The sequence below is a fragment of the Haemaphysalis longicornis genome, unplaced genomic scaffold, assembly GCF_048455015.1.
Source record: "Haemaphysalis longicornis isolate Haplotype H1 unplaced genomic scaffold, Haemaphysalis longicornis Haplotype H1 scaffold_81, whole genome shotgun sequence".
NCBI classification, from domain to species: Eukaryota; Metazoa; Arthropoda; class Arachnida; order Ixodida; family Ixodidae; genus Haemaphysalis; species Haemaphysalis longicornis.
Window position 1 is genome coordinate 625,188 of NW_027526449.1, and position 27,856 is coordinate 653,043.

The 27,856-nt window shown below is 46.2% G+C and overlaps 1 protein-coding gene across 7 annotated transcripts in view; it reads left to right on the forward strand.

Moving 5' to 3' along the window:
- Nucleotides 1-6,822: 6,822 nt before the first annotated feature.
- The window catches only part of LOC144150942 (uncharacterized), a 120,321-nt gene continuing 99,287 nt past the window's right edge, over nt 6,823-27,856 (forward strand). For all 7 annotated transcript variants that reach the window (XM_077682242.1, XM_077682245.1, XM_077682248.1 and 4 more), the window contains exon 1: nt 6,823-6,961. In XM_077682242.1, coding sequence (XP_077538368.1) covers nt 6,904-6,961 — 58 coding nt within the window. In that variant the 5' untranslated portion in view covers nt 6,823-6,903. The remainder of the gene's footprint in view (nt 6,962-27,856) is intronic.

Genomic DNA, 27,856 nt, shown 5'->3' on the forward strand with positions numbered 1-27,856 from the left:
ACCCTTAGTAATTTGTCAGTCTTATGAGTGTTTGCTGTCAGGTTCGTAGTCGAAGAGAAGTAATGGAGAAAAGTACCAGGGATAACTGCGTTTTTATACCAGTCAGCCCACGACAGACACATGAAACAAGACACTTATAACTAAAAAGAGGACCGCTCAACAATGCGGCAAAGACCACAACAAAAGTTTGACTACTCGGAAGTGCACGGCGCACGGCTCACAGTTTCACGAGTCTGCAGTCCCGTCGCGCCTACAGTCCGGTCAAGGCATGCCGGCGTCGTTATGGCCCAGTCGCGGCATGGCTTCGTTGGTTGGGGCGAGATCACGCATGGAGGTTCCCTGTGTTGAACCTTGTTCCGAGCTCTCGCGGTGGCAGCAACCGGGGCCATCGTGGACGCACGGTCGATCCTTCCCGATGCATGAGGGACTCACCGGCTGACGGTAGGTGCGGACGATGACTGCTGCTATGGGATCGGGTCCGAACGCCCGACAGCTATCACCGCAGCATCCCACACACGTCTTCTTCTTCCTTCCCGTCACCGCATCCCTCCGTCATTGCTGGCCTGTTATCCTTGAATGCTTGGCAAGACGACGATGATAATGTTTGGAGACGACGATGATGATGCCCGGGGTGTTTGGAGCATGCTCCGTAGAGCGTGTCTTCATTATCATTTTCACTTCACCTCGTGAGAATGTCCACCCAACTTCAGCATTTTTCCAGGAAAAATGTCTTTTCACAGTCTTAAACACGCACAGTTCCCCAAAACTTCCCAAAACTACCGGCGGAACACTCATAATATACAACGGCAACTCTATTCCTGGTCTTGAACAGCATCATCGAACTAAACAACGGCACACAAGCACAGTTTCCCACGCATGCTGACCAACTCTAGTCACACTTCCTCAAACTGAACGTACACCAAATGATCCGCAAGCCAAGACAACAACATAGCAAAGCTGTTGAGCATATTACAAAGAATTTGGGGTCCGGCGTTTTGAGTAAAATACTCTGCTCGGATACACAGGGAACCATTTGCTTGATTGACAGCCGCCTGGATCGTGGTCGTTACCGGCATTCTCCTGGTCTCTGGCTGCGTGCGTTAATTCTCCGAGGTTTCAGCCTGGTACAGTTACCGGGCCATCCTGTTTCTGGGCTCAGTCGGTTTGGATTACGGGCTAGATCCTCAAAATCTTGTGCCCCTCGAACGTTGCCAATGACCACTCCGTACAGTGGTGATTTTAAGCAACTTACGAACACCATTCCAGTGAAAAACGGAGACTCGATGAACACTTTCGCTTCTGGGACAGTGAACCATTTTCCATCGGCTAACTGTAACGTGCAGGAGGTGCCGGTGAATACCGCTCTTGGAATAAGAGACTGGCGAACGAGTACTGTGTTAGTTCCCGTGTCTGTTAAAATGACCGGCTTGTCTTCGACTCTGCCTTTGGAAACAGGCATACTATTTTTTCCTGCACGGACGTCTAAGATGGCATTAGCCCCCCTCCATTGTCCTTTCGTTACACAACCCGGGCCGGGACTATCCTGCTGTTCAACGTTACGTTCACTTGTCTTCGGGTTTACTCGTTGTTCCCCATTGTTATCATCGAAAATTAACAAGTGGTTCTGCTTTTGGGCATCCATAACATGGTCAGCAGCGGTCGCGGTCTCAGAGAGTGTTTCGCCCTCCCTCTCCCGAACGAACATCGCGAGTTTTCTGTGGCAGTTCGAGAGAAGTTGCTCTGCGATTAACAAATCCGCAAGGTTGTCGAAGGTTTTGTCAATGCTAGAGAGCTCTACCCACCGCTCAAAATAACCTTTCTGTCGAGCGGCGTATTGTTTAGCGGTTTCGTCCTTCTCCTGCTTCGAGTGACGGAAGCGCTCCCTATAGCATTCTGCGGTGAATCGACAGCGCTGCAGTAAGGCAAGCTTGACCTGGTCGTAGTCTAGCGACTTTTCTGGCGAAAGGCGGCCGTAGGCTTTTAGTGCTTCTCCGCGTAGACACGTGCTGATGACGATGACCCATTTCGACTTAGGCCAGCCTTGACTTTGGGCTACGCATTCAAACCGTTTCGGGTATGCGTCGAGATCATCTCGAGCATCCTCAAAAGGCGGCAAAAATTTGCGTGCGCTGAAGCCTTGCGGGGTGGCAGCCTGAGCCTGACCAGTGGCGTCTCCATCGCCATCTGTTTGGGGCACCCCGCCTCTCGCTGAATTGAGCTCCACCAAGCAAATACGCAGCTGCAAATTGCGTTCTTCGACTTCTGCACGAGCCTGCTCTTGCTCGGCTTTCACCCGCTCGTGCTCATCCCTCTCGTACAAAGATGTTTGCTCATATGCCTTCTCTTCGCGGTCTAGAGCTCTTTCATTCCGCAAGTGGTTCTGCTCTGCCTGGACCCACGGCCTCAATCCCTCGCCACTCCAGCCCAAACGTTCGCGCATGGCGATGAGCTCCCGTGTGTTCATTGTACGTTTTATGGGTATTATAAAACGAACTGGTATAACCCTGCCGTGGACGCCAATTATTGCCAGGTTCGTAGTCGAAGCGAAGTAATGGAGAAAAGCACCAGGGGAAACTGCGTTTTTATACCAGTCAGCTAACGACAAACACACGGAACAAGACAGTTATAACCAAAAAGTGGACAGATCAACAATGCGGCTAGACCACAACAAAAGTTCAACTACTCAGAAGAGCACAGCGCACGGCTTACAGTTTCACGAGTCTGCAATCCCGTCGCACCTTCAGTCCGTTCAAGGCGTGCCGGCGTCGGTATGGGCCAGTCGCGGCATGGCTTCGTTGGTGGGGGCGAGATCACGCATGGAGGTTCCCTGTGGTGAACCGTGTTCAGGGCTCTCGTGGTGGCAGCAACCGGGGCCATTGTGAACGCACGGTCGACCCCTCCCGATGCTTGAGGAGCTCACCGGCTGACGGTAGGTGCGGACGTCACCCGTCGATGACTGTTGCTATGTGCTCGGGTCCGAACGCCCGACAGCTATCACCGCAGCATTGTTGTTGTTGTAGCGCCTTTAGGTATGGCACATACCCAATCAGGGGATCGGCTAATCAATAGCGGATGGTTAAAATGAATGGAATTCTTTTCTAATCACGCGACGTTTAGGAAAGATAATTTAGACCGGTTTGAAAAATGTTTGAGAAAAAAAGAAAAAAAAATCCTGAAAAATCAAAGCAAGGGTGACCAATCGCAATCATAAAGAGAATCGTGTTGAATTTTCAATGTAGCGCAGGAGGGCAGAGCATACATCCCGGCGGCAGAACCCCGTTTCCCACACACGTCTTTTTCTTCCTTCCCGTCACCGCATCCCTCCGTCATTGCTGGCCTGTTATCCTTAGATGCTTGGCAAGACGACGATGATGATGTTTGGAGACGACGATGACGATGCCCGGGGTGTTTGGAGCATACCCTATGGAGCGCGTCTTCATTATGTTTTTCCCTTCACCTCGTGACATTGCGCCAAGAAGACGTTTGAACAGTAGCCATTGCTCTTATCGATCGCTTTTACTACAGCCGAAAGATTTAAACTCTCCAACAGTTTCTTCGCGCGAGACTTCAGTATGGTGGGCGAAAATCTAGGGTGGGAATTAAATACCAAACAATGTCATCCCCAAATTTTAAGTAAAGGTTCCAGAAGGTAAAATAGCAAATCTCTAACTCGTGGAATCTTTACCTCTTGGATTGTTTGTCAGCAGCTAGAACGCAGAGTAACCACTCGCATCGGAACGGATCCACACGTTTAAAAGGAACGCCAGATCCTTCGTTTTTTCATCGTGGAAGGTCATCCACTCCATCAGAGATACATCGTGCATTTTCTCGGTGGAGGCTTGTCGGGATACCTGGCGATCAAGGAAAAGCTGTGGTGACCTAGACTCCTGAGGTGGCACTGCGAACGTAGGCTGAAGGAAACGAGTGCGCCTTATGAGAGCAGGGAAAGTTACATCACCGACAACGTGCACTTTGCGTTGCCGCACTTGTCCCCTCGGAATAGACGAGGCCATTAATCACACTTGTGGCCAGGGGAACTCAGTTGTTTGGTCAGCGAAGATGTGGAAAGTCGCAGTGGATCGTGGTGCGAGATGTGTGTCCTGCCGTAAACACACCAGACCAAACAAACCAGTCCTTCATTTCCATTCGGCGCACTCAAAACTAGTTAAACAAGCTGTAGCCTTCATAAAATTTACGAACGCTCGTGGCAAATCTTGCACACACTGCCTCACGGAGGATTTTAGCCAAAAACCCCAAGAATTGCTGCGGGCCGGATACCCTCAGCCCCCATCGTTTCGGTCGGCGAGAGCCTTCTGAAAAAAGGCGCCCCAAGCCACAATCATGTTAATCCCGCTCACAGCGTACGTAGGCAGACAGTAGCCGGAAAATCTGCGGTACACCCGTTATCACACAACCTGAAAAACGTGATGCAGTGGTATGACGCGGATGTCATGTACTCTGCAACCTACAAGCCTTCTATACTCTAAAAGAACCAGCCAGGAGGCAATTACGCCAAGTGGCTGAAGGCGTAGCTTTCCGAATTTCTTTAACGTGTACGCTGGCCAAACTAGAAGATTTCTTAGCGATAGGTTGAGGGAGCACGCGCACAACGTAAATAATGTGATGCAGGTTAAGGGCACAGAGAGCTTCTTGAAAAGGCTTTTTTTTTTCATGGTTAGGACTGTTCACCAGATTTGCGAAACACTTCCTTCAGTGGGAAGTGCAAAACACGGCTTTCACGTAACACAGCGGAATCGTTACAAATTGTAATGGTCGGGGAAGCATGCGTCAGCATAGCCTCTACCACCTTGCCTGATAATTAAGTAGAAGTTCTATGCACGTGAGCATGAGTTACTGGTTGGACGGTTACCAATATATTGTGATTAATTCGCACTAAAACCAGTTGAAAGTTCAGCGCACTCTCCGTCTTTATTTCTCTCGGTACTTGCCTCTTTCTTGGCTGTTTTGCTTCGATCATGTATCAACACGTCTAGTTTTCAAAGAAATGGCATCTGAAATTTCGTTTACGAACACCATCTGTCTAAAAAGGGCACATCAGCACCTGTGAGTTCCACTTAAGAGTATATTACACAATTGCACTCACCGGTGTGTTAAATGTTTTTACCCTTGGGCGATTACCCGAATGCTCCGGAGTAAGTTCCTTATCCCACCGACTGTCCAAATGAGGATGGGTGTACAGCCTCTTTTCAAGCAGAGCAAGAAAAAGTGTTATTCAGGTGCCGTTTTCAAGGGAACTCGTAATTCAATTTTTAACTCGAAAGCATTAAAAATTGGAGTGCGCCCAGTCAAAAGACTAATGCATTTCCCTACAGTCTGTTGGTGGACGCAGAAACTCTGATAAGGTCTCTGGACGCCCAACGTGTGCGTGAAACTGGGCTTTCCTTGTGTCGGAAGTGTTACTTGAAAATCGCGAAAAGGAACGATTCTGTATAATACAGTACACGCATCGGTCATAAAGAAGGAGTCGATTAGTTTATGTTTACCTCACAAACTACGTATCGGTAAACCTTGAGTTCTATCGTGCAAGTGTTCACAATTAGTGCGCAAAAAATGGTCGCATGTGTTCGTGCTTCATTTGCGATTGGGGTCTTGGAAGGTTTCATGGTGGATTGGACACACGTGTAGTTTTTGCACTTCTCCGAACTTTCTTTAAACAATGGCAAATTAATAATTTAGATACTTGTACAACATTAGGGTGTGTAAAAACTAGTATCTCATTATAAACCGCAATACCAGTTAACAGACAAGAATAAGAAATCGCCACGCTAAGTAATGGTAAGGTTTAGGCTTTGGCTGATCGTAGAGAAGTTCTGCAAGATAGGCCATGGTCTTTGTAATAAGGATGTGGCATGCTGGTACTGTTCACAGTATATGAAAAGCAGCATTAGTATTACTTTGCAGTAGTATGGACAGATAGAATAGTTTTATGTCAGTGTCATATTACGATAGCGACGAAAACAAGTGACGACCGATGAAGAGCATAGGTTGAGCGCTCTGAAGCTAAATGGAAGGTAATAAGCGGGCCCTAGTGAAAGACCCTTGATTACGTTTTGACGACCTAGACATCTTTATCACCGGGGAAATCCGCAATCACATGTGTGTCTGCTTTAGACCTCCACCCCGTATAGCAGCAACTGCGGAGTGATCGATTGCGTGAACTTGAGCTCCACAGCACAACGCCTTAGCCAGTGGACGAAGAAGGCGGGTAATGCAACTGCCACAGCTCTGAAGAGATTTTTATTGCAGGCCTTCATACAAATTATTACATTGTAGCTCTTCTCCCAACAATGTTACGACTCCATTTTTTAAACAGTTTTTCGTTGTTGATGTGCAATTTTTATGTGCATGGTGTCTTAGAGCTGTGCCTGATGCAACCTTTGCTACGTCTTTAGTATTTCTTTCCGACTTCTCAACAAAGCGTAGACGTCTCAATGACACAATTGAAATGCAAAGTGCTCTTCGCACATGGCATATTCTGGACCTCGATGTCGAAAGAAGTCAGTTCTTATAGGTTCCACGAATATAAGTGGCAAGCCTTTGGCGATGACGCAAATTGATTTCGCCTACGTACCCGTAAAGGGAGGACATAAACGTGTGGAGTAAAAAGATTCACTGACATTCCCACGTTCCTGTCTAAAATAAACGTAACTAGCCCATCGCAAAACTCAAGTTAGCTTGTGTGTGCGTAGAACCCTTGTCGATCCGACATTGCTTTGTCTTCTGTGTATGGGGGAGCATTGTTCATTGGGCGGCTACTGATTGTCTTGAATTTGACGTATCTATTGAGACGTATCCTTTTAAGGAAGAAGACGTGCCGTGGAGGGTCAGTAAGACAGTCGGACGGGGAACTGGGAAACTTGTCAACGGAAGGATTTGGTCACCATGAAAAGACTTCTAAATTTACTGACAGTATTGGCGGCATTCTTAAACCTTACCAAGGGTGAGTGTGCGGAGATGATATGTTTAACGCGTTGTCAAGAACAATATATGATTATTCGCGCAAAGATACCTGTTTGATGATGGCGGCAATTTTTCTAAGTACAGAAATCGAAGCTCAATTTCTAGAGTACAATACATAGATAGCCAATAATATAATTTTGATACAATAGCAACAATATTACGGAAATAGAATCTCCAGTTTTATATTACAATACATCGCTAGCCAATAATGTACTTTTGATATATTAGCAGCAATAATAAGGGAAAAGGCAATCAGAAATAAGCAATATGAGGGTTAAAACACCATTAAACAGCGGTGATTTAAACCTCCAAAACGACTAAGTAGGTTTTGGAGGTTTAAATCACCGCTTTAATTTAAATCACAAAAGAGAATAGTTTAGGAAATTGAACATATTAAAAGAAAATATGTAATTATGAAAACATTACACAGTTTTTCCCTACAACAAATCAGATGCACCATCCTCCAGTTTCCGCGGTGCTTCAATCGATAAAGTGGGTGTCTGCACCTGAGGTTGTCTGCTGGGCAAGGCCGGAAAGCTTTTTTCTGTGCGTGCAATAACAAAAACGTTTATATACAACAGTGGGCTCGCATTACGTCCAAATAAGTTTTGTTCATCCAGCAGAAGCGAAATGATCCTAGCTGTAGCAGTGTCCTATGCTGAATAATATTGTTTGAGCACAAAACTGTTGCTTCCACAAAAGCGAAAAGCAAAAAATTGCCCAAGCAGGATAGCTTCCCACCACCGCCTAGAAATTATGCCAGCTATGCCCATTCATTGTGGGTGTTTCTACTTGAAGTAGAAACACCGGCTTGTTCTTCGCTGCCGTAACTTGCAGTGCGCACGCACAGAAAATTTCGCTTCTTTTCAACGTCCAATATTTCATCGCTTTTGTGCGTGTGTTCTTGTAACACAGAGGGAGGTAGCTGCGAATATGTCTCATCGCACGTTAGCGCAGTCGGCTTCACTGCAGTTACTTGCGACATCTTTCTTTCGTTGATTGCGCGTCTGATCGTAGGAAATTCGTATACAACGGACTTACGGGCCCTTCAGCCCGACATGTGTTCGTCGTGACGATTTTCAGGTACTTTAACCGATAATTCATACCAAGCATCTTTTAGAGCGGGCACGGCGTTCCGTGTACTAGCAACCAGTTGGTGCTGGCCCCGGGGGTTATAAATGGTCAGCGTCGCCGTCGACTGTGAAGGGGTAGTTTCCCAGAAAAAAATAAAAGGGTCTTGTGTTCCTTAGAGGTGAGTTCGAGTTTCGGCGCGTAAAAGTATCATTTTGAGGCTCACTCTCAATTGAGCTGATTAAAATATATCTGCACCTACCAAATGTGTGGTAAGTGGCCGAAATGAGCTTAGGGATGAAATTGAGCAAAACATTTGGGTCAGCATTTTGTGTGCCGTCGCATTCCTTGGCCCCGATATGAGCAGAAGTGGCCCCAGTGTTGCCAGAGAGTGTGGAGGAGCGCCACAAAGATTGTAATGGCTAGCTTCTGATTGCTGCGCTGCTGGGTTTCGCCAGCGCAACCTTCACCCTTTGGTCCTCGGTGGTGCAATTCCTTTCACCGGCTTTTCAGCAACGATACCGACGTTGATACAAAGGCGTATGGGGCATACTAGCCACTAGGCACATTAGGAAAAAGCCGTACCCTTGCACTCCCATTACGGTCCATTGCCTACAGTTTCATCACAATATCATACCTTTTCAGCATGTGTAACTTAAATTGCCAGATTGGTTTCGTTCTTGCAAGCGTCGACAAACTTTAGATGCCTTGACGGCGTCGTTCTGTGCGCGGGGGCCGACGCTGGCCGACCGGGCTGGTGTGGGGGTAGGGTCACGGCTGCGTCAGGGCTGCAGGCCTGTGGGCGGATCGTTTTTGCTCGTAGAAAGCGGTTCATTCTTTAGTGCTTTTTTTATTTTCTCGCGGACGGCATGCAAAATCTGACACCTTCGTTAGGCTGTCGTCGTAGTCCCCAATGTAGGTCCTGAAAAGGCGCACTTAGGCTCGATCGGGAGCTACCTTAAGTGGCACTTTATTTGCGGGAGAAAAAGTTTACGAAAACGCGCGATTTCAGCACAAGTTCAGTTCTAGAAACGCTTTAAAGCACCGAAAAGTGTCGGTCGGGAGGTATAATTTGTACTTCAATTAGGCGTCTGACTATGCGGCGAGTGTTCTTTACCTTATAAGGAATTACTTGAAATTGTTTGCACTGTACGCGGCACTCACTGAGCTAAGTCGTGGTGGGATTAACAATAGTACAAGCTCGGTTATTCGAACTAGAGTTCCTGTATATAGCTCCCCTAGGGGAGCATATACAAAAACTCTAATTCGAACTGCAAGTGGGCGCCACCTCGGTTCGAATTATTGAAACTTTGAACTAACAAAAGTGAGGTACAAAAGCCGCCCATTGCTGCAGAGGAGCTGTAAAACATGTGAGCAGTTTATTGCTTCCGAAAGACCGCGAGTGAAGGCTGACTTTCATTATGAGCGACAGCCACAATTGATTTTTTTGCCTTCTCACCGTGGTCAATGGCTGCGAAAGGTTGTAGGCTCCTAACCTCAGAAATGATGTTATATGTCAGCACGTCTTACAGGTGAAACTCGTAGCGACGTCTTCCGCCAAAAACTTCATCGAAAACGTTCGCCAAATGGGTTTCCGATTGCATTTGCCTAATTTAACGTCCGTCTTCGTTTATCTCTCTTTTTTATATGCGGCGCCGCCTCGTTTAGGGCACTTGTGCGTTTCTCTGGCCATACGAAAGGACCCAAGCAGCCGGCTCGGTGGAGCATTGTTCGAATTATCCGTGGCAGAGACATGCGTTTTAATAAACGGGCTTTCTTATACACAGACATCTGTGGATTCTTGGCAGGACCTGATTCTACAATCAGAATTATCCATAAATTTGAGTTACTGAAGTTCGAATTACCGAGCTCCCACTGTATCTAGAATGCAACCGTAATTTCTCTCTGAAGAAAAGAGCCGCGAGTATTTAACAGCGATAAAACTGTAACTTAAAACTGCAATTCAAGGAAATTAAGATTATATAAAAAAAAAGGGCCGCAGCATTCCGTCACTGCAGTCTTTAAAACAGGCATCTCGAGGTGGATGTGCCGTCAGCCTTTGTATAGGGTCTACAGTTCCCTCAAGCGTTCTGTTAAAAATTTGTTGAAAATTCTACACGAAGAGTTATTTAAAATCCCTGTGCAATACCATTGTTATTTTCTTCAGTTTTTTTATAAGCTAACGTAAATAAATCAGCCATAAATAAACCGAATTGTCAGGACGGGGTACATATACAGCCGGAAGAAGTGATTTGGAAAAACGTAGCGTCTGAGGCAAGAGCCTGGCGATTGCCCAAGTTCTCTCCTTAAATCACTCATAATATTCTACTGCCTCGGTTTGAGTTACACCAGTACGGAGGCTTGAATTCGCTGTTACAGCTACAATACAAAAATGCACAAAACAAGCGCGAGTTGATCCACTAATATATGGCATCTTTGCCTGTGATTACAGAACTCTTTTGACTGATATTTCCTGCAACAACGTTTCCAAAACATAGTCATTTTGTACTTAACCTACTTTTGCATGTATGAACAAGAACGTCACAATGCTAAAGTTATTACGTTTTCTTGTTTCGGCATGTTAAAGCCACCCGAAACTCACAAAAAAATCAATCTTTAGAGAGGAAAACGTAAAGGAAGGGCACGAGTGCCAAGGGTGAAGTCGCCATAAAATTATTTGAAATAGGGTAGGTGGACCAGTGGAATCATGAGTAAATGTAGCAAAAGATGTCTCTGGTATATTTTGGTTTTGTACAAGTAAGAAAAACATAACAAGGATGATTTGAAATTTTGTACCGCTCTCATGTGTATGTGTAGGACCTCCCTTAGCGCCTTCCTCAGTTTACGTGTCACCACCAGATTTATGCGTCGTAGCGATAAACTCTGATCCAACGATTATGTTATTCAAAACTGAAACGGCCAAACGCCCTTTATACATCCTGTCTGCATGGCGCATTCAATTGACGCACTTCTATTGTGTTTCAATCAAATTTCGTCATTGCAGTTACCCTTATATTCTAAAACTCTTGAATATCTTGAAACGTCAGCTTCTCTGATGGATGCGCCTATTGTTAAAGCCATGTTGGACAGCTCTGATCCAAAGTCTAGTACTACTAAAATTCTATGCGCTGTCAGGAAAGCATACGTCCTTAGTGATAAATTTCTGCGGGGATTAACAGTGGAAGAAAATCTGCGGATACACAATAAAACCAGCATGCTGAAATAAACTGATCGCCTTTGGTAACAGAACACCATTACAGGATTGGCAGATGGCTGCACACGACTGTTGCACTTGAAGCATAACCCTTAAAGGGACACTGAAGTGATTTGTAAACATTGCGGGATTACTAGCGCAAATTGTAGTACGGAGTCCATAGGCCATGTTTCGACCACTCTGAGCGCGTTTACGCGTATTTATTTAGTAGAAAAAGGAATTCGAAGATGCTGTCCTTATCTCTGCACCCTCGCCCATTTTTTGTGGCGTTTTCGTGTGACGTCGCGAGGAGACGAGCTGGCAATTGGCTGCGCTACTGCACGGTGCGCCGACCTTCCGACCGGCCAGTAAGCACAGCGTTTAGACCACCGGCCGCCGACGGGTCGTCCCAATTGGCTCGCTCAATTGAAACTAAGCCACCACACGTTTGTGAATGAAAGGATGTGCCTTTCTTTACTTTGTTAGTTTGTACACCGTATCTAGCTCCAAGTCGAGTCAAGGTCGCCTCACACAAGCGCTGCACAAAGGCTCATGCGACGCTTCGCTTACTTTACGCTAGTAGGAAAATCTAAGGCCACTTGAAGGCGGGAGAAGAGTCAACGAAGTCAATATTGGTACAAGGAAAATTAAATCAACTGTAACTTTTACTGTACAGCGCAAAACTAGGGAGCAGGAAGCACTATTTTGTGCTAGGTGAACTAGCACAGCGGTCAGCAGGACGACCGCACATGTGCGAACGCTTTTCCGTCCAAGAAATGCAATTGCTAGACGTGAGATATTGTGGAAGTTTGGGGGACGCTTACTGCACGGGCGCTATACGACAAATACTGACCTAAAGTGCTTCAAATGATAAGGCTAAACAAAAGTGTAAACTGGTTATACATTATATACCTTATATATCCAGCCTCGGCAGAGGTGGCCTGTGCCCGAGTGGTCTAAGACGCTACGTTATCGTTTTGCAAGTCGCAAGTTCGAATCCCCGAGGGCGCGTCGTTTTTTTTTTTTGCCAGTTCATTTTTTCGTTTTCGGCCGATGGTTTCTAAACTGAGTTCACCATTTTTGTGCCGTACCGTTCACTGTTCCACGAGCGAGTTTGCAGAACGCGCGCAGACTGCCACTGACGCTCTAGCGAGTTCTCGTTAGCGTGCTGCTGCTTGCGGGCAGTGGGCACAGGCGGGAATCAGGACAACCTTGGCCTGGTTCAAACATGCTTTTTACTATACAGGCATGAATGAGGAAAGCTCCGAATATGAGGGAAAAGCGCATGGCATTTGAGCGTCAGCGGTGGCGCGGAGGGCGTCATCCACTGCGGAGGCCTCGGCTAGTGATTTCTACGATTCCAAGCCGTCCTGGGAGCCTTACCTCAGGCATTTTACAGCCGACAATTAGACAGAAGGGCGGTACGGCTATTACTGAGATATCGAGACGGCCCATCCAACGACGCTGTCGGATGTCAAACATGTTGTTTTACAGAACCGAGACCGAAACTTGTTTGAATGCTAACCTCAGACATCGTTCAATCACCGTGCCATCTCCTCGCGACGCCACAGCTTTAGTTAGCGCGGCCGCCACAGACCGCGCATGGCAGTTTTTCTTCTTTCCCACTTTATAAAATAATTACCGACTTATCAACCGGATAAATGATGAAAAGTGTGGTAATTTGAGCCAGTCTACGCTGTGCAAACAAAACCTGGAGCTTGAGAAATTCACTTCAGTGTCCCTTTAAGATGTATGGCATCAGTGGTGATTAGCGGCGCGTCGGCGTCATTTATCTCTAAATGCACAAAAAGCATGCGTTATATTGATGGGTAAAATGGTTTCGGAATATCCTTTGCTGTGTTCTTAGAAATTCCATGACATCGTACTCCTCTCTAAAACGTAGGGTTCGCCCAACGTTCTTTTACTTTCTGTGCGCTTCTAGAGTCTTGCAGAAGGGCATATTTGCCATGCTGCGAAGTTGCAACTGCGCTACCTGGTAACCATGCTACGCGGTCGTGCGGTGTCAGTGATCACGCTTGCTCGCTTCAAATGACATTTTCTGGCTGTTGTTTTGCGGTATTTAGGTGTGTTGGCCTATCTTTGCAATGGGTCCAACTCGATCCTCTATTGACGCCTATTGGATTCTGCAGTAGGTTCTTCATTTCCCGCTGAGCACCAACGCGTACAAGCGGTCACGCAACTAGTTCCTGCATGCTCGGAGAACTTCTGCGCTAAAACAGTTGCCCCTGCCTCTTCGACTTGGCGTCTCCTCGAACTACGAAGCCTTTGGGATGGTGGTGGATAAACTTCGAAGAGAAGGGACTAGAGGATAAGGGAAAAGGAAGACGTGGGAGGTATGGGCAGGAGCTCGTGTCTAGGGCCCCTACCCTCAACTTTTCAACCAACGTGAGCTGACCAAGACCTTGCTTGGCTGCCTCCTAAATATAAGCAGAAGTGTTGTACAAGTTGTTATTCCTGGGCCAGGTGTGAGTGCAGGCCCAAATAGCAGGAAGTAGTGCCCATAATTCAATGCATTTCATTTACTTGCCATTTATTGTGGTGTTTTGACCAGCATAACGAACTGCCCTTACTTTTGAATATAGGCGTTCTTTTTCATTTTAGTCAGAGAAAGCGCGATTTTAGTGTTTAATTAAGCGTGCGGTGATAGGCAGAATCGCCTAATGGGTTAGATTTCTTAGTGGCGCTCGCCAAAGAGTATAGCTAGGGGGACGAGGTAGTGGTGATAAGTGATGGGTCGGCAAGTGAAGTCACGTAGCACCTGATATTTAACCTCATTTCCCTCGACGCCCTCATGCCAGGGGGTCCAGGTGACGTGTAGTTTGGTTAAGTGAGGTGGGTTGAGTCCGCAAAGTCATCGTGCGATTCTGCCTGCCGGAAGGAGCCGCAGACCTCGGGGTGAATGTGTGACAATATTTAGTCCACTGGTAGTGTGCTTACCATGTCATAGCGCCACTAGTATGGCGCCAGTTTCGCCTTTCTCTGTGATCTAGTGGGCGAAGGTTATTCCATCTTGGATGGCTCCTTGGTTGTCCACCACTACGAGTGTGGTATTGTGGTTCGTCCCAAGTATGCATCTGTGAAAAAGGTAATCTTGTGATTATGACAGTTTTTACGTAGAAATTGCACTCTTGCCTCATATCAGCCATGGTGGATTGCTGAATCCATGTTTCTAAGCTTAGGGGAGATTGCAAAAATTAACGTGGTGGTGTCGTCAAGCTTTCCACACTGCAAAAGTTGTGTCGCTCCGACGGAGTTACAATTTTTCATAAGAGAATCCGGCTGGGGCGCGTGTGTTTGTTGCGGTTTCGTGCTATTAGTGTGACCGCCCGGCTTTTCCCAAAGGTATTACGCAGGGCGTGGTTTGAGAGTCTTTTTTGGCGTAAAAAGGTAGGTGTAGGGCGGTGTTGAAACCTTGAGGAACTAGAATGTAAAACTTTCCGGTTGTCTTTAGCTTAGCTTGTGATACAGGAGACAATAGCCAAACCTGTTCATGACGAGTGCTTGCGGTATTGTATCGTTTCTCCGCAATGCGGATCAATGCCACTTGATTGGCTCGATAATCTGAAAAGGCTTAGAATCACGTTTACACAGGCTAAAAGATACGCGCACTAAATACTGAAGTATGCACAAAAAAGGAACCTCATACCTCATAGTGAAGTATCAGGGCGCCTCAACCTTATACCTCAAGAGGCCTCAATCGTAACCTGAAACCTCAGGGAGCGTTAGTCCCATCCCACAACCACATAGTGAGGGCATAGTCAGTTTTTTCTGCGTGTCTTTTTGCGCCTTTGTAAACATAAACCTAAATCAAGTAACTCAGCTTTCTGTTTTGTAGCCCATAATTTTTTTCCTGCAACCTTTAAATGTTAGATCGACCTTTCCGTTGCGGTGGAGGATTAGGCCAAGAATTTGGACATGCTTGTTCTCGGTGGTATATGTTTTTTTTGTAAGGGCCATCATAGGTGTGTCGTTGGTTTGATTCATAGCGCCCTGTACACAAACATTTGCGATTTTAACAGCGGAGCTGTTTAGCAAAGCGTTCGACTTTCGTGTCCGTAGTTAAAAATACCAAGTAAATTCCGAGCTCACTTTAGCACGCGCACATGAGCGGGTGCCTCGCGCCGACCGCCCGGCCGTTCAAAAACAAAGAAAATGTCGAGCACTAATCTGTGCGTGCCACTGTGCGACCCCCCAGCGTCCCCGGCAGATGTTTGTCAAGCCAAACGAGCCCACTAGGGAGATTGGTCAAGATTGGCCCAAAAACGCCAGCGTTCGTCGTAATCATGGCAGCACTTTTGCTATCTTCATCACGCTGCTGACATTACTAGCAAGTTACGGCTGCGCCGATGATATATTCCTTTGTGCTCGTCATTGGCCCACTACTACTACTATTACCATTACTACTATTACAGCTACTACTACTACTACTGCTACTACTGAACATGAACAGATCGCCTGCGGGTAATAGCACACAACACGACGATGTACTTCGAACATCGGCTCAACCACCATAACCACAGGGAATGTACGTGGTCACAAAGGGAAAAGACGAGTTATTTGAGCGCTGACTCTCCAATCAATATAACCTACAAATGAATGAAGGAAGCTAACAGTTATAGCAGCAAAAATGAATTAAAGGCCGTTGCAGCAGCGAAGGAGAAGCACATCGGCTGCTATCGTGGACTTGAACAGTCGTGGTGGTCGTAAATGTTGCGTACAGCTCCTCTACCTTTACGTGTTACGCGTTATTGCGAGCTTCCGTGATTTCTTTTGGGGGCCCATTGTAGACCGCTTTGGGTCGCTAACTTGCCTTCCCATTTTGTTTTTTGTCCTCGTAATTGCCTTTACGGGCACACATGGGGATGTTCGCATAATTCTTCGTCCGAGGTAGGAAGTACTTAAAGTTTTTGCGCCATCTTCATGACCATAGGTTATATAAAAGAGGATATTATAAGGCACTGCGGCGCGTTAATCCTGTTGCGTTCGAAGCAAACGTTCTTAGGTTTGTTACCGAACGTGGCTTTGTGAATGGTGAGAAAAGCTAGCAGTGTTGAGGGCAGCGCCGCGACCCCCGTTCGACATGCCATCTCCCCGAGCTCGCCTGATTGGTTGTCGCTCTATGGGTCACCAATCAATGGTGAAAAGTTCCCAAAGTTGCTCCTGTCTTTATTACGGAAAATAACTACATTTATGTCTCTCACGAAAAACATTTTGGGATGCGATTGTTCTACCTGCGCTGTGATGCGCACTAAGGGAGAAATAGTGCGGGAGAGAGCGATTCAGATCAATTTCTTGGGAAAGCAAAAATATGCTTGGCCAATGGAACACTAAACAAATTGGGCAAGAAAAGGGATCACAGCGGACAAAGTGCCAAACACTCGGGTTGTCTTTTATTCCGATTAAGGGTATGACATTGCTGTTATAAAACGTTTTCGAAAGCGATGACCAAGGAACATGTATGGGGACAATAAGGGGCACTAAATTGGCACGAGTTTAACAACAAAACTAGAACCAAATATGCACTGGGAGTTTTACTAATAAAAACACTGTTTTATTACCGTTGTATTCCAGCTTAAAATAAAATACAAGCACATAACGCGTGTGTTGTACAATAACATGCATATAAAATACACACCCGCGTCACAAAGTATGTTGGTAGATTTGAATGGTTATGGCGAGGGCACCACTTGGTGGTGGAAAAAGTGAACACCATGTCTGCTACTACTTTGTTTCACTTTATTAAAGAAAGATGAAGGTCATAAACTACGTGCGCGAGTATGTGCAAAAGGAGCACAATTTAGTAAGAACAGGAAACAAAATGCCGTGCAAACAACCGCGCCTGTTATAGACTGCATGCGAACCATACAGCACGACGCATTACGGTGTCAGTAACAAAACCCGGCTTCTCATCGTTCACCTGTGTTGTGTACCGGCGCCCCTGGGTGGCTGCAGGAGGCCGCTTCTTCTGAAAGAGCGCTTCATTTTAAGAGCGAACATCTTTAGCCAATCGTAATTTTTCGCGTGCACAATTAAAAATACCAAGAATGTGCCGAGCGCGCAAATGTGAGCGCGGGCCTCGGGGCGGCCGCCCGGTAGTTAAGAAAACCAAAACAATGCCTAGCGCTCGTGTGTGCTTGCTTGGCGACAACTACCCATTGTCCCCGGCGCACGATTATGAGCCCAAGCGTACCCACGTGGGAGATTGGCCAAGATCGCGGCGACCGCCCGGCAATTCAAAAACCAAGAAAATACCTAGCGCTGGTATGTTCGTGCCTCGTGGGACCACCCAGCGCCATCGGATCATTGTTGCAAGCCAAGCACACCCACTTGGGCGATTGGCCAAAAGAAAAGCTCTAGCGTCCACCGTAATCATGGCAACACGTTCTCGGAACGAGAAAGGCTTGCCATTGTGTACGCCCCTCCAAGGAGATGTCCAAGAATTATCATTTGTAAAAAAAAATAAAGGAATCTCACACTTATAGCAACAATGTTTCAGTGAAGGTCGTTGCAGCAGCGAAGATGAAGCAAATGGGCTGCAATGAAGTACTGAAACCGTCGGGACGGTCATGATGGTTGCATAAACCTGCGCTAACTTTACGTCTTACGCGTTAGTCAGAGCTTCCTTCATTGTTTTATAAGGTCTTCGTTTGCATGGCCCTATTTTGTTTCACATTACTGGCGGCTGAATGTGAGCTTTAAGACCTGTTTACAGTGCTATAACTGACGTAGGCATGGCTGCTTCGCGCCACTTTGTTATCGTTTATCAGTGCCTGTTTCACAGAATGAATCCGATTTAAGGAGAGCATTGTGATACTTCTCCGTACACACGCAGTCTAGGTTTAGCTCAATAGTTTGAATGCCAGATCCACCAGGAGACGAGTGGCTATGAATGCTGTAACAAACTCTCAGCAATAATGTTCTGGAAAAGCGGAAAGCACTGAGTCATGCACGTGTTATGTGGACCATTCAAAAATATGCTCGCTGATTCGCGCTCCTGACCCATGTACAGCCCCTCCCCCCCAAAAAAAACATTAGCTCCACGATTTCTGCTAGTCTAAGCTACACAAGGCACCACAGTGTATCTACTTTCATGTTACAGCTACAGTACATCTTAGACTACATGTTCAGGTAGAGTACATGTTACCAACCACGCAGTTCACAATGACCTGGGTCAAGCAGATGTAGACTAAGAAGTACGGCTTCGACGCGCAAGGGCTGTCTTAGCTGTCTAAAGTCCATTTTACGTAGCTAACGCCAGCGCCCCCTGCTATCTCATTGTACATTGCAACTCGTGACACGCAGCCGCAGCCGCGACTCCAAACTCTGCATGCCGAAACTGGTGCTTTTTTTGCACGTCTTTCAGGGCACTATCTTGACGATAAAGAGGCGAACCTTCACTAGGAGGTAATATATGTAGTGGGAAAGCACTGTTATTCTGCATTCATAGATTTTGAGGATGTCAGAATAGGCTTTTGTGGGCTCACCATTGCTAAAGTGCCAGCCAAACTGCTGGCGACGCACACGGCGGGGGCACGCGGGTATGCACCCACTGTATATCAGCTTTCTCCTTTTTGGTGCATAACGCCATCCAACGGTATCCGCGGTGTGACAAAGTATGACTTAGCTGCAAATTCACAGGTGGTTACGCTCCCCTATATCCAATCTATCAAACTATAGGACTCTCAGTGGCGGCGGGGATAGGCCATTAGCAACGACTTAGTAGATATAGAAAAAAAAACACGCCATCTTCACTAACGTGAAATCTGGTGAGGGGCGAAGCATGCAGTGAATATGTGTATTCTTGTCGCCTTGGCGTTTTTGCCAACGGAGATGAAGCCGTTCGGGGGTACATGTGTACAGCCTTGCTGTAAAAGTCTCTTGTCTTTGAAGCACGAAGCTCTCCAGTGCGAGGCGTAAACGAGTGTCGCGGTGTTTTTTCAGTACACGTTACGTTTTAGCGCGAGGCGTAGATGAGTTTCACGGTGTTTTATTACCGTGACTGCATGAGACGAAAGACGGTTACTACTACTACTACGACGACAATGACAGGCGACGCCAAAGTCCCAGCCCCGAAAAAAACACCAAGGGAAATGATGAATATGACGATTTTACACCTAAATTTAAGCCACCAAGCAGATATACATCTGTAGCTCAAATCAAGTTCGCCAAGTGTGGCAGGTTTCTGTAGAGAGGTATATGAAAACACTTATGAATGGCGTACCAGCTTCCATAATTTAATCGGTCGACATCCAAATCGCTCAATTTGGACGCAATTACAAAGAAGGTCGACAACAAGAAATATAGGCCTGGATTCTGAATCTGCGAATCCACTCTCAAGGTTAGCAAAGTAATATGCCCGTGGGTTAACACACTCATGCCCGTGCTTGTGTATTGAACTAAATTTTATAAGAATGAAAACACGCTGCTTTAGGACACAACTCAGCCCTTGACTTCTGGGCACAGACAAACCACAAAGTTTTCCTCTGTATTTTCAGGTCATTGGGCAAACTGGATAATCCACGTACATCAAAACAGTCAAGCCAGTGACCCTAATTGAAAACTACTTTTAGATCAATAAATCCGGTGGAAAGCAAGACAAGCTTATCGTGGTAATGCTTAAAAAAACTAGTCGATGATAACCATGAATTACTAGAGAACTGGTTATTCAAGTATGGGATATAGTGACTGGAAAATATACCAATTTTATTTTTTTCTATGACTGCCTTCACACATTCCTTTCTTAAGTTTGAAATTTTCCCCATGTCCCCCTTAACTGGAACCTCACAAGCCTTCCCCGCCCCTCCCCTCACTGGAATTGTCAAATGTTCCATTGAAGATTTTCTCACGTAAAATATCGGAGAAACTACGGTCAAAGCCGCCTGCGATGTGAGTAACACCATGCATGCAGGTTGACGACGTGATCTAAATGAAAAAAAAATTCCCCCGCATTTCCCCGAAGGGGAGTATGAGGAAGTGCGAAGCACGGGGTGATGCTATGAGGGGGAGTTTGTTGAAGTTTGGTGGCATTTTGCCCGTTAGTTACATTAACACCCCCTCATGATCACGTTCGGCTTAACACGCCTCGTTTATCCCTCTGCGGAAATCTTGGTGAATTAACGTGCATGTTCGAGAGGAGGAGCGCACCGCACCGCAGCGCACCGCAGCTGCGAAGCGCCGACCGGAGTGAAGGGAGAGGAGGCGCAGTCACGTGAGAGAATGCAGAACTAGCGGGGTTGTAGTATTCCGTGTACACCACGCAGTTATCAAGCCGCTATAACGCCGCTGAGTCGCCAACGCACGCCGCTGACGACGTAGTTTGAATGCGTTAAAGATTTAAGGCGCGTTACTAACACTGATATCAACGTCGCGTCCGTGGCTTAGTCGGTAGAGCGTCGCGTTGCGGCCGCAAAGTCCGCAGATCGAAACCTGGCGCCGGATGCTGTATCTTTTTTATATAGTGTAGTGGCCTGGCTGGCGCGCCGAGAGAGGGTGTTGCGAGCTGGAGAGTAGTAAAGGGGCTTTAGGAGAGTAGGCGAGGGGGCAGAGGAGGCGCTATGCGAGCGCGACGATTCAGGCTCGCTTAAGAAGTGCATTCGCACTTATTCTTGGCCAATCTCCCACGTGGGTATGTGCCATGTCAGCGGCCAGGCAGCGCGCGCCCATCTCCCCCCGTTGCTAAGGAAGACGAAAAGCGCGCGCACCCCCAGCTGTTGCTATGCGGACGGCGGAAGGTTCGGGGTCGCTTATAAAGTGCATTCGCACTTAAAATCAAACTTTAGTAGGCACTATGCTTCCCAAAGTCTGTCTTCATTGCTTGCTGGCGTCGCTTCACTGCCCAGCTACGCAGTTTTCCCTCCGTGTGCTTTTCAATTCGTACTCACGGTTGCTAGCTAGGTCTCACATTTTTTGTCATGACAGCTGGCTCATATTCTGGTTTTTAGATGGTCGACCCCATCATAACTGACGTCAAAGAGAAGATACCAAAGTGAAAGTTTGCCTACCGGCACGTATCAGTGCAGGCGAGGCACCGCTTTTGCTTCGTGCGCTGCTGCCACAAAGAATAAGACGAGAGTATTGGTCAAAGTTCTGACAAAGAATAGCTCATGCAGAAAAAGAGAAATGGCAAGGGAAAGACGGAAAGGGCACGAACTTCGGAAAAACCTCTTGTTGCGTGCAAATCAGGCGGAAACATGGTCGCTCTACGCAAGTGCAGCACAAAAAAACTGGCGTGGACACAGCGTTCGCAAGAACTTTCTGGCCCTTAAAATTGCCTGCTTATGTAAATAGTGCGTCTTGCTGTACCTACGTATAGGCAGTGCATTCTTAAACTTCGTGTGCTACGAGTTCAGCTACGCCAGGAGTTGTATATGGTTTTAGGTAAAAAAGTTTTCTCCGCATTACAAAAACAAGTTATAACTGTACCCAGTTGGAATGCAAGTTGACTTCCGGAAATTTCTATGATTTGGTGCCTTCATAGCTCATTAAAAATAGAAACTTCATTGTAACGTCCAAGGTTAAGAATGAACCTAATTCTACTGTCAACGTCATGAAGTTAATCTTGTCATCAAAGTTTCGCTTTGAATCGGCCCTTTAATAAGGGATTTTGGGGACCTGATCTCTCAGCGTCGTTGTCCAAACGAAGAAACTACTCGCATCAAAATATTGAATACACTGAAAGATTTCTTCGATTAGTCATATAGAGCGGATTAAACCGGCATTTTTCGTATTTTCATGTGCTTAATGACGTCGCGCATGACATATGGTAGGTCGTATAAGGATCCGCCACGAAAGAAACCTGAAAAATGTTTGGACCCGTTCTGCACTTACGGCTTCGGCTTGCGTCCGGACTCGTTCGGACAAGCCCCATGTAAAGCTTATATCCTGAGTGTTACCAGGGTTCTGAGAGAACCAGGTTTTATATACAGCCATAATGTATACTCTCAAAATGACATAATTCAGAAATCATTCATGTAACTATTACCTGAGGCACGTCGGCCAGCAATTTTTTTTAACCGTCCGTTTACCACCATGATATTATCTTGGACACTGGGCGCGCGGGAACCGGAACTCGGGGTCTCCTTAAACAAATAACCCAAAACTGCTCACTACAACAACGTTCCTACTAGGGATATGTCTTCAGTGTTTCTGCGATGTATTTATACGAAAAATTGTTAATGAAACGCCCCAAGAGAAGCTATTTACAGCAATTATAGCTATTGCAACACGCGCACGCATCACCTCATTTTAGTCAGTTGCCTGAAAGACCACTTGATTTGTGTTGTCTCGTGCGGTACATATGTTCTAAACTAAACTAGCATATGGACTTTGAACACAAATATTAGTATTTTAGAGAAGATGCACATGGAATTTAAATACAGTGGAGCTAAAACACAGTATAAAACCAAATTTAAAACACAAAACGGAATCGTCTAACAATTGCGGAGCACTTTAGCGATCCGGTATGTCATTCGTAGAATGTCGTTGGGTATTACGTGAATAAACTGGCCGACCTACTTAATGGGGTCCGCGAAGAAGCATTTCTCTTAGTCCAGAACATGAAGTAGGTAGACAAATAGAGGAAAAGAAATAATTTTGCAATTAGGTTCTAGAATACGAAAAAGAACAAAAAGGGCTGGGAAAACAAAATGAAAGCTGACTTGATCTGAATAGTTCTGGCACGGCCGATGAGCCATCTTTGCAACGAATCAGCAGACGCCGTGACACACATCCCCATGGCACGGGCTCAGCTTTTTTGTGCCCCTGAAAGGTAAGCGCACTATAAAAGAGAATGCCAGTTTTAGGCTTCACAGGCGGCTCTCCAGCTGCCTTCTCCAATGATGGCTCTTGTTCTTTGCTTCGCGACTTTTAACCTTGCGCGAGACTGACCAGAAATCGGGTGACTTGAACGGTCCTTGCGAATGAGGCGATTAAAACAGATTTAAAAAAAGCGAAGCGCAGAAAAACAAACAAAAAACACAGGAAAACTAAAGCAAAACCGAGATAAACAGAAGCTACGCAAGGTACTCACAAAAATAACACACGAAAAACACTGGCGATTCACTGCTCAACATTTCCGACAGCTTTCACTTCGAGTGGAAGTATATCCATTTTATCTTTACAGAATCTCTTTTGAAAAACCAATTTTACTTGCAAAAACCAAGTACACTATAAATGCAGCTCCACTCAACGTGAAAGCTGCCCGTATTCCAGTGCAGTTGCTCGCTGGTGTTTCCCTTGTGTTATTGCTGCGAGTACCTTAGCTTCTTTATGTATGTGTTAATGGTTTTTTTGTGCTTTAGTTTTCCTTATCTATTTTAATCAACTCTGGTGCAATAATACCTCCAACTGCCCAATTTTCTCCCCCATGGGTATGCATCGCGAAGCGAGGAACAGCAAACATTGCAGAAGGCTGCTGGAGACTCGCCCGGGACGCCTAAAACTGTCATTGCCTTTTCCAGTACGTTTCTCCTACAGGAGCACAAAGAGGTTACGCCATTGTCATAGGGGTCCGTGTCACGCCGTCCACTCAATTGTTCCAGAGACGGCTCGTCTACCGCGCCAGAACTATTCGGATAAGGTTGGCTTTTATTTCTGTCTTACGACTCATCTTTCTGTTTTCTCTCTCTAACTGACTGAATAAATCATTTTTCTTCTCCCCTATCTTGTCTTGCCTACTTGTTTTCCCGGTTAAAACAAATGACGAAAATGAAACTTGGCCAACCCTTTAAAGTGGTAACCGTCTGCGTGACGCCAAACGACATAGGAAGGGCGCCATCGTTGTCCCTATAGTGCTCCATACTTAACAAAACTCTCGTAAACCAACTCGTTACAATGAAAATATAAGCTTATACTTTATATACGACGATAATAGATTGCAGGGCGCCCGACCACATCAGCATTCCGGAGTATGAAATCGCCGATCAGTATGGTGCGGTAGATATTCATAGCTACTCTCCTTCAGTTAGACATTGGGCAAGCTAGAGACATCGCGTCATGCATTAGAGATGTACTCCCGAAGTGACGTGGAAAAAATGTAATCACGTAAGACGACAGATTTGTCAGATTCATTCGCGGTTTAGGCCTAGTCCTAATTCTTCATAAGTGTTGTACATCTATACTACATGTGCTAAGAGAAAGTGTTCCACGTCTCTCAGCTTTGCAAACCGGCGGGGTGTCAATGTGAAGATTTCTTGCGCGTATTTAATATGGCTCAAATTGAAATTGAACATTTCTCACACGTGCTTTGCCATCTTCACTATACACTATTAAACTCTATCGACCCTAACGGCGCTCATTGTTTATTATTGCGAGAGCGTGTTTAGGCTAATTTTGTATTTTGCTGCGGGCGCGAGCAGTCCGATATCATCCGTGCCCACGGAAATTGCGTCATCACTGACAAGCAAAAGCAACGACTGACGCAGCCAGATAAGAGGGCTCGGGTAGGTCCCAATACGGCGCGGCAGCTACCTGAGTGTCTAAAACAAGAAAATGATGCTGCGGCACACAGGAAGTATGGATACGTGATTTCAACAGGTGCCGCACTTGCGAAGTGAACTTTATTCTTCACCATATAGCATAATCGGCAGGCACGGGCTGCAGCTTTCCCACAGCTGTCACCATCCCACCGCAGCATCTCGCATAACGGTACTGATGTGAGCACAATCATAAAGTCTCCTACAGCACACCGCCAAAGATTAATGGCAGTCGCTCAAAAATAGGCCTACACTACAAGGAGAAACGAAGTAAACTGTGTCTTAATAAGAAATGAGATACAGTGTATAGCATATAATTACACAAATTTTCAAAATATTGGTTATTTTCTGCTACTATGCCCTCCCCCACAAGCTTCGCTTTACGAATAATGAATGGCGCCGCAATCATGCTAAACAGGTAAGGATGTCATCCCAGAGCGAAAAGTAACGTTAGAAGAGCCCTCGGCATGGCTATGCTAAAAAGCGCTTGAGCCGGTCTCACAATAACCTAAAGAGACAAAATCTTCAAGAGATTGTCCCTATTCGTAAAGCAGTAATGAAGCAGGAGAAGAGCGGGAATAAGAGCAGAAGAAACGGTAAGACTCATTGATCACAAAGCGATACTGTGCAGGCTGCCGTATCACAAACTTACTCACACCGAGCGAAAGTAATAAACATCTTTATCACCGCAGCATATAAACCAGCCCTCTACCTCCCATTTTCCACAACAATCCACGAGGGGCTGAAATTGCGCCTTAACGCCTTTGAAGAAATCAAAGAAGCGATTGTCCTAGCACAAAGGAAGTGGATGGAAAAAGCAAAATCCGGGCCGGCCACAGTATAGAACATATCTAGCTACTCCGCCGGAGAATGAACGACTCCAGCCGCTCTAGCAACACCCCAAAACGAACTTTCGCCCACCGAAAGACAGGTATCAAAACATAAACATAAATGGCAAAAAGCCGGGATGAGTTTGATTCGAGGACAGTTTCAAAAGCACGCTAACGAAGTACACACCGTTGGCAGGCAGAATATCTGAAAGCTTTTGAAAGATTTGCTTCATGGCAGCATTTGCGTTAAGGTCTCCGACCACAATCGGGAACTGCATTATTGTATTCTGCATTGCTGATTCCACATCCTCGTGGAAGCTCTTTACAGCTTTATCACCATAGCTAGTTATTGGCGCATAGACCTGCACTATCTTGAACCTGCATCGCTTGTTTAGATTGATCACAACAACCGCCACTCTCTCGTAATGCTGAAAACTCCTTCACGGTCCCTGCTAATTATCTGTGAAAAAAATTCCACCCCCCGTTCTTTCTTCTCTTGAGGCCCACTTTAGCACAGAATATTCCCACTAGTGAGCTCCATGAATCCTTCTCCTGTCCTAGCTTCACTCAGCTCTATGACATGCCCCTAGGAGAGCTTCTCTATTAGTACAGCTCAGCTTCCCTCGCTATACAGGGTGCGGGCGTTGAATGTTGCCAGGGTCAATTCCAAAGGTGGCCCGTTCGGGCTAAGAGATTCTTGGCACCCTCTTCTGCACCTGTGGTCTGACCCACCATGGTCAGGTGCCCTGAAGCTAACGGGGACTGATGGCCGAGAGTTGAGTTGGTCAGCCATGAGAGGTGGCGGCGAGCTAATGCACCAAGATGGCCAGATCCTTTTATGGTGAGGTAGTGCTGTTTGTGTCCCCAAGAGCCCTCCCAGCATGACTGAACCTTCCCAGTGTAACCTCTGAGGTATCGTGGGTGATTGTTACTTCCGGAACAGGCAGCTCTCAATACCTGATGGGCTTGGCTGAGAGAGCGAGAAGAAAAAGAGAGAAAGCGAGAGACGTTCCCCGCAGACGACGTTGCCGCGCATGCCTACAGTGATACTCAGCCAGTGTTTGTCGCTTTTGGTTTTTATATGCGCGGTTCTGAAGTGAAAAGGTAAGACGCTGGGGTAGTGATGAGGAATACACCGACGTCTGGCCGTTGGAAAGGTACGCCACTGCTATCCTCCAGGTTAGAGTAAGAAAAATGGGTAGTTCAGGTCTTAGGTGGCCAAAAAGGTCTCTACATGTGTATTATCGTCCTCCTCCACCTTGTTAACCATATTTTAAGCTGAAGAACTGCTTATTGTGCCCTCCGCCGAAAACGGTCTCCTTCTGGCAGGGCTGCAAAAAAGTTCGGCAACCCTGTGCTGTTTAGAATAAGGAAACATTTTCACCATGACGGAGGTGTAAGGACTCTATTTCCTGATATTCTTCTAAAACACCATCACATATCTAGGTAGCCCTCGCTCGGGTAATCACAGCAAGTGGATGTGGTTTTTGTGCGCCCAGGGGTTGTCGAGTTATTCAAATTTGAGCGATGCTACATGTGTCACAATGGGTTGGCTTTCTCCGTATGAACACCCTGTTTCTGACGTAGCGCTGAACTTATAGAGTTTTTAGAGAAGATAGTCTTTCTCGGGCTACTTAAACGCATACATTTTGGTTTGTCTGTATGTCTGTCTGTCGGTCTGTCTGTGACTCGATTCAGACACCCCGCCAAAGTGAAACAAGCACTGTGCAATAGTCTTATATACCAACAGCCAAATATAAATGTTTAAGGGTGGTGTTAATTTCCATACTTTCCAGCATTATTGAAAAAAAACAAGACATTACGTAAATATCAGCCAGAAAATTACTACATGCGTGATATTTGCAGGGTTCATTTATTCAAATATTCACGAATGCTTGGGTTTTGCGATAGCAAATGAAATACTACAACTGCAGAAAACCGTCACCTGCCGTTGCCCGTGCTACCTGCCGGTATGTAAAAATATCAAGCGGCAACAGCAACGAAAGGTTCAAGTAGATAGGTTCCACGTGGCGCTTGGAACGATCCTGGAGTAGAAAAAGTGGTCATATAAACTTTGTAGTAGGGTGCCTGCATTCACGTGCGTCTTCGCCCTAGGGCAGCGCTGGCATCGAGGCCGCCGACTTGAACAGTGAAACCCGGTAAATTGACTTGAGGGAACCTCTAGCATGTTATCATGGGAGGAACGAGACGGAAAAGAAATAGCATTAGAGCTGAGCGTGAAAGAGAAAGGAGACATTTACTTGCTATGGGCGCCAGTACACGACTAT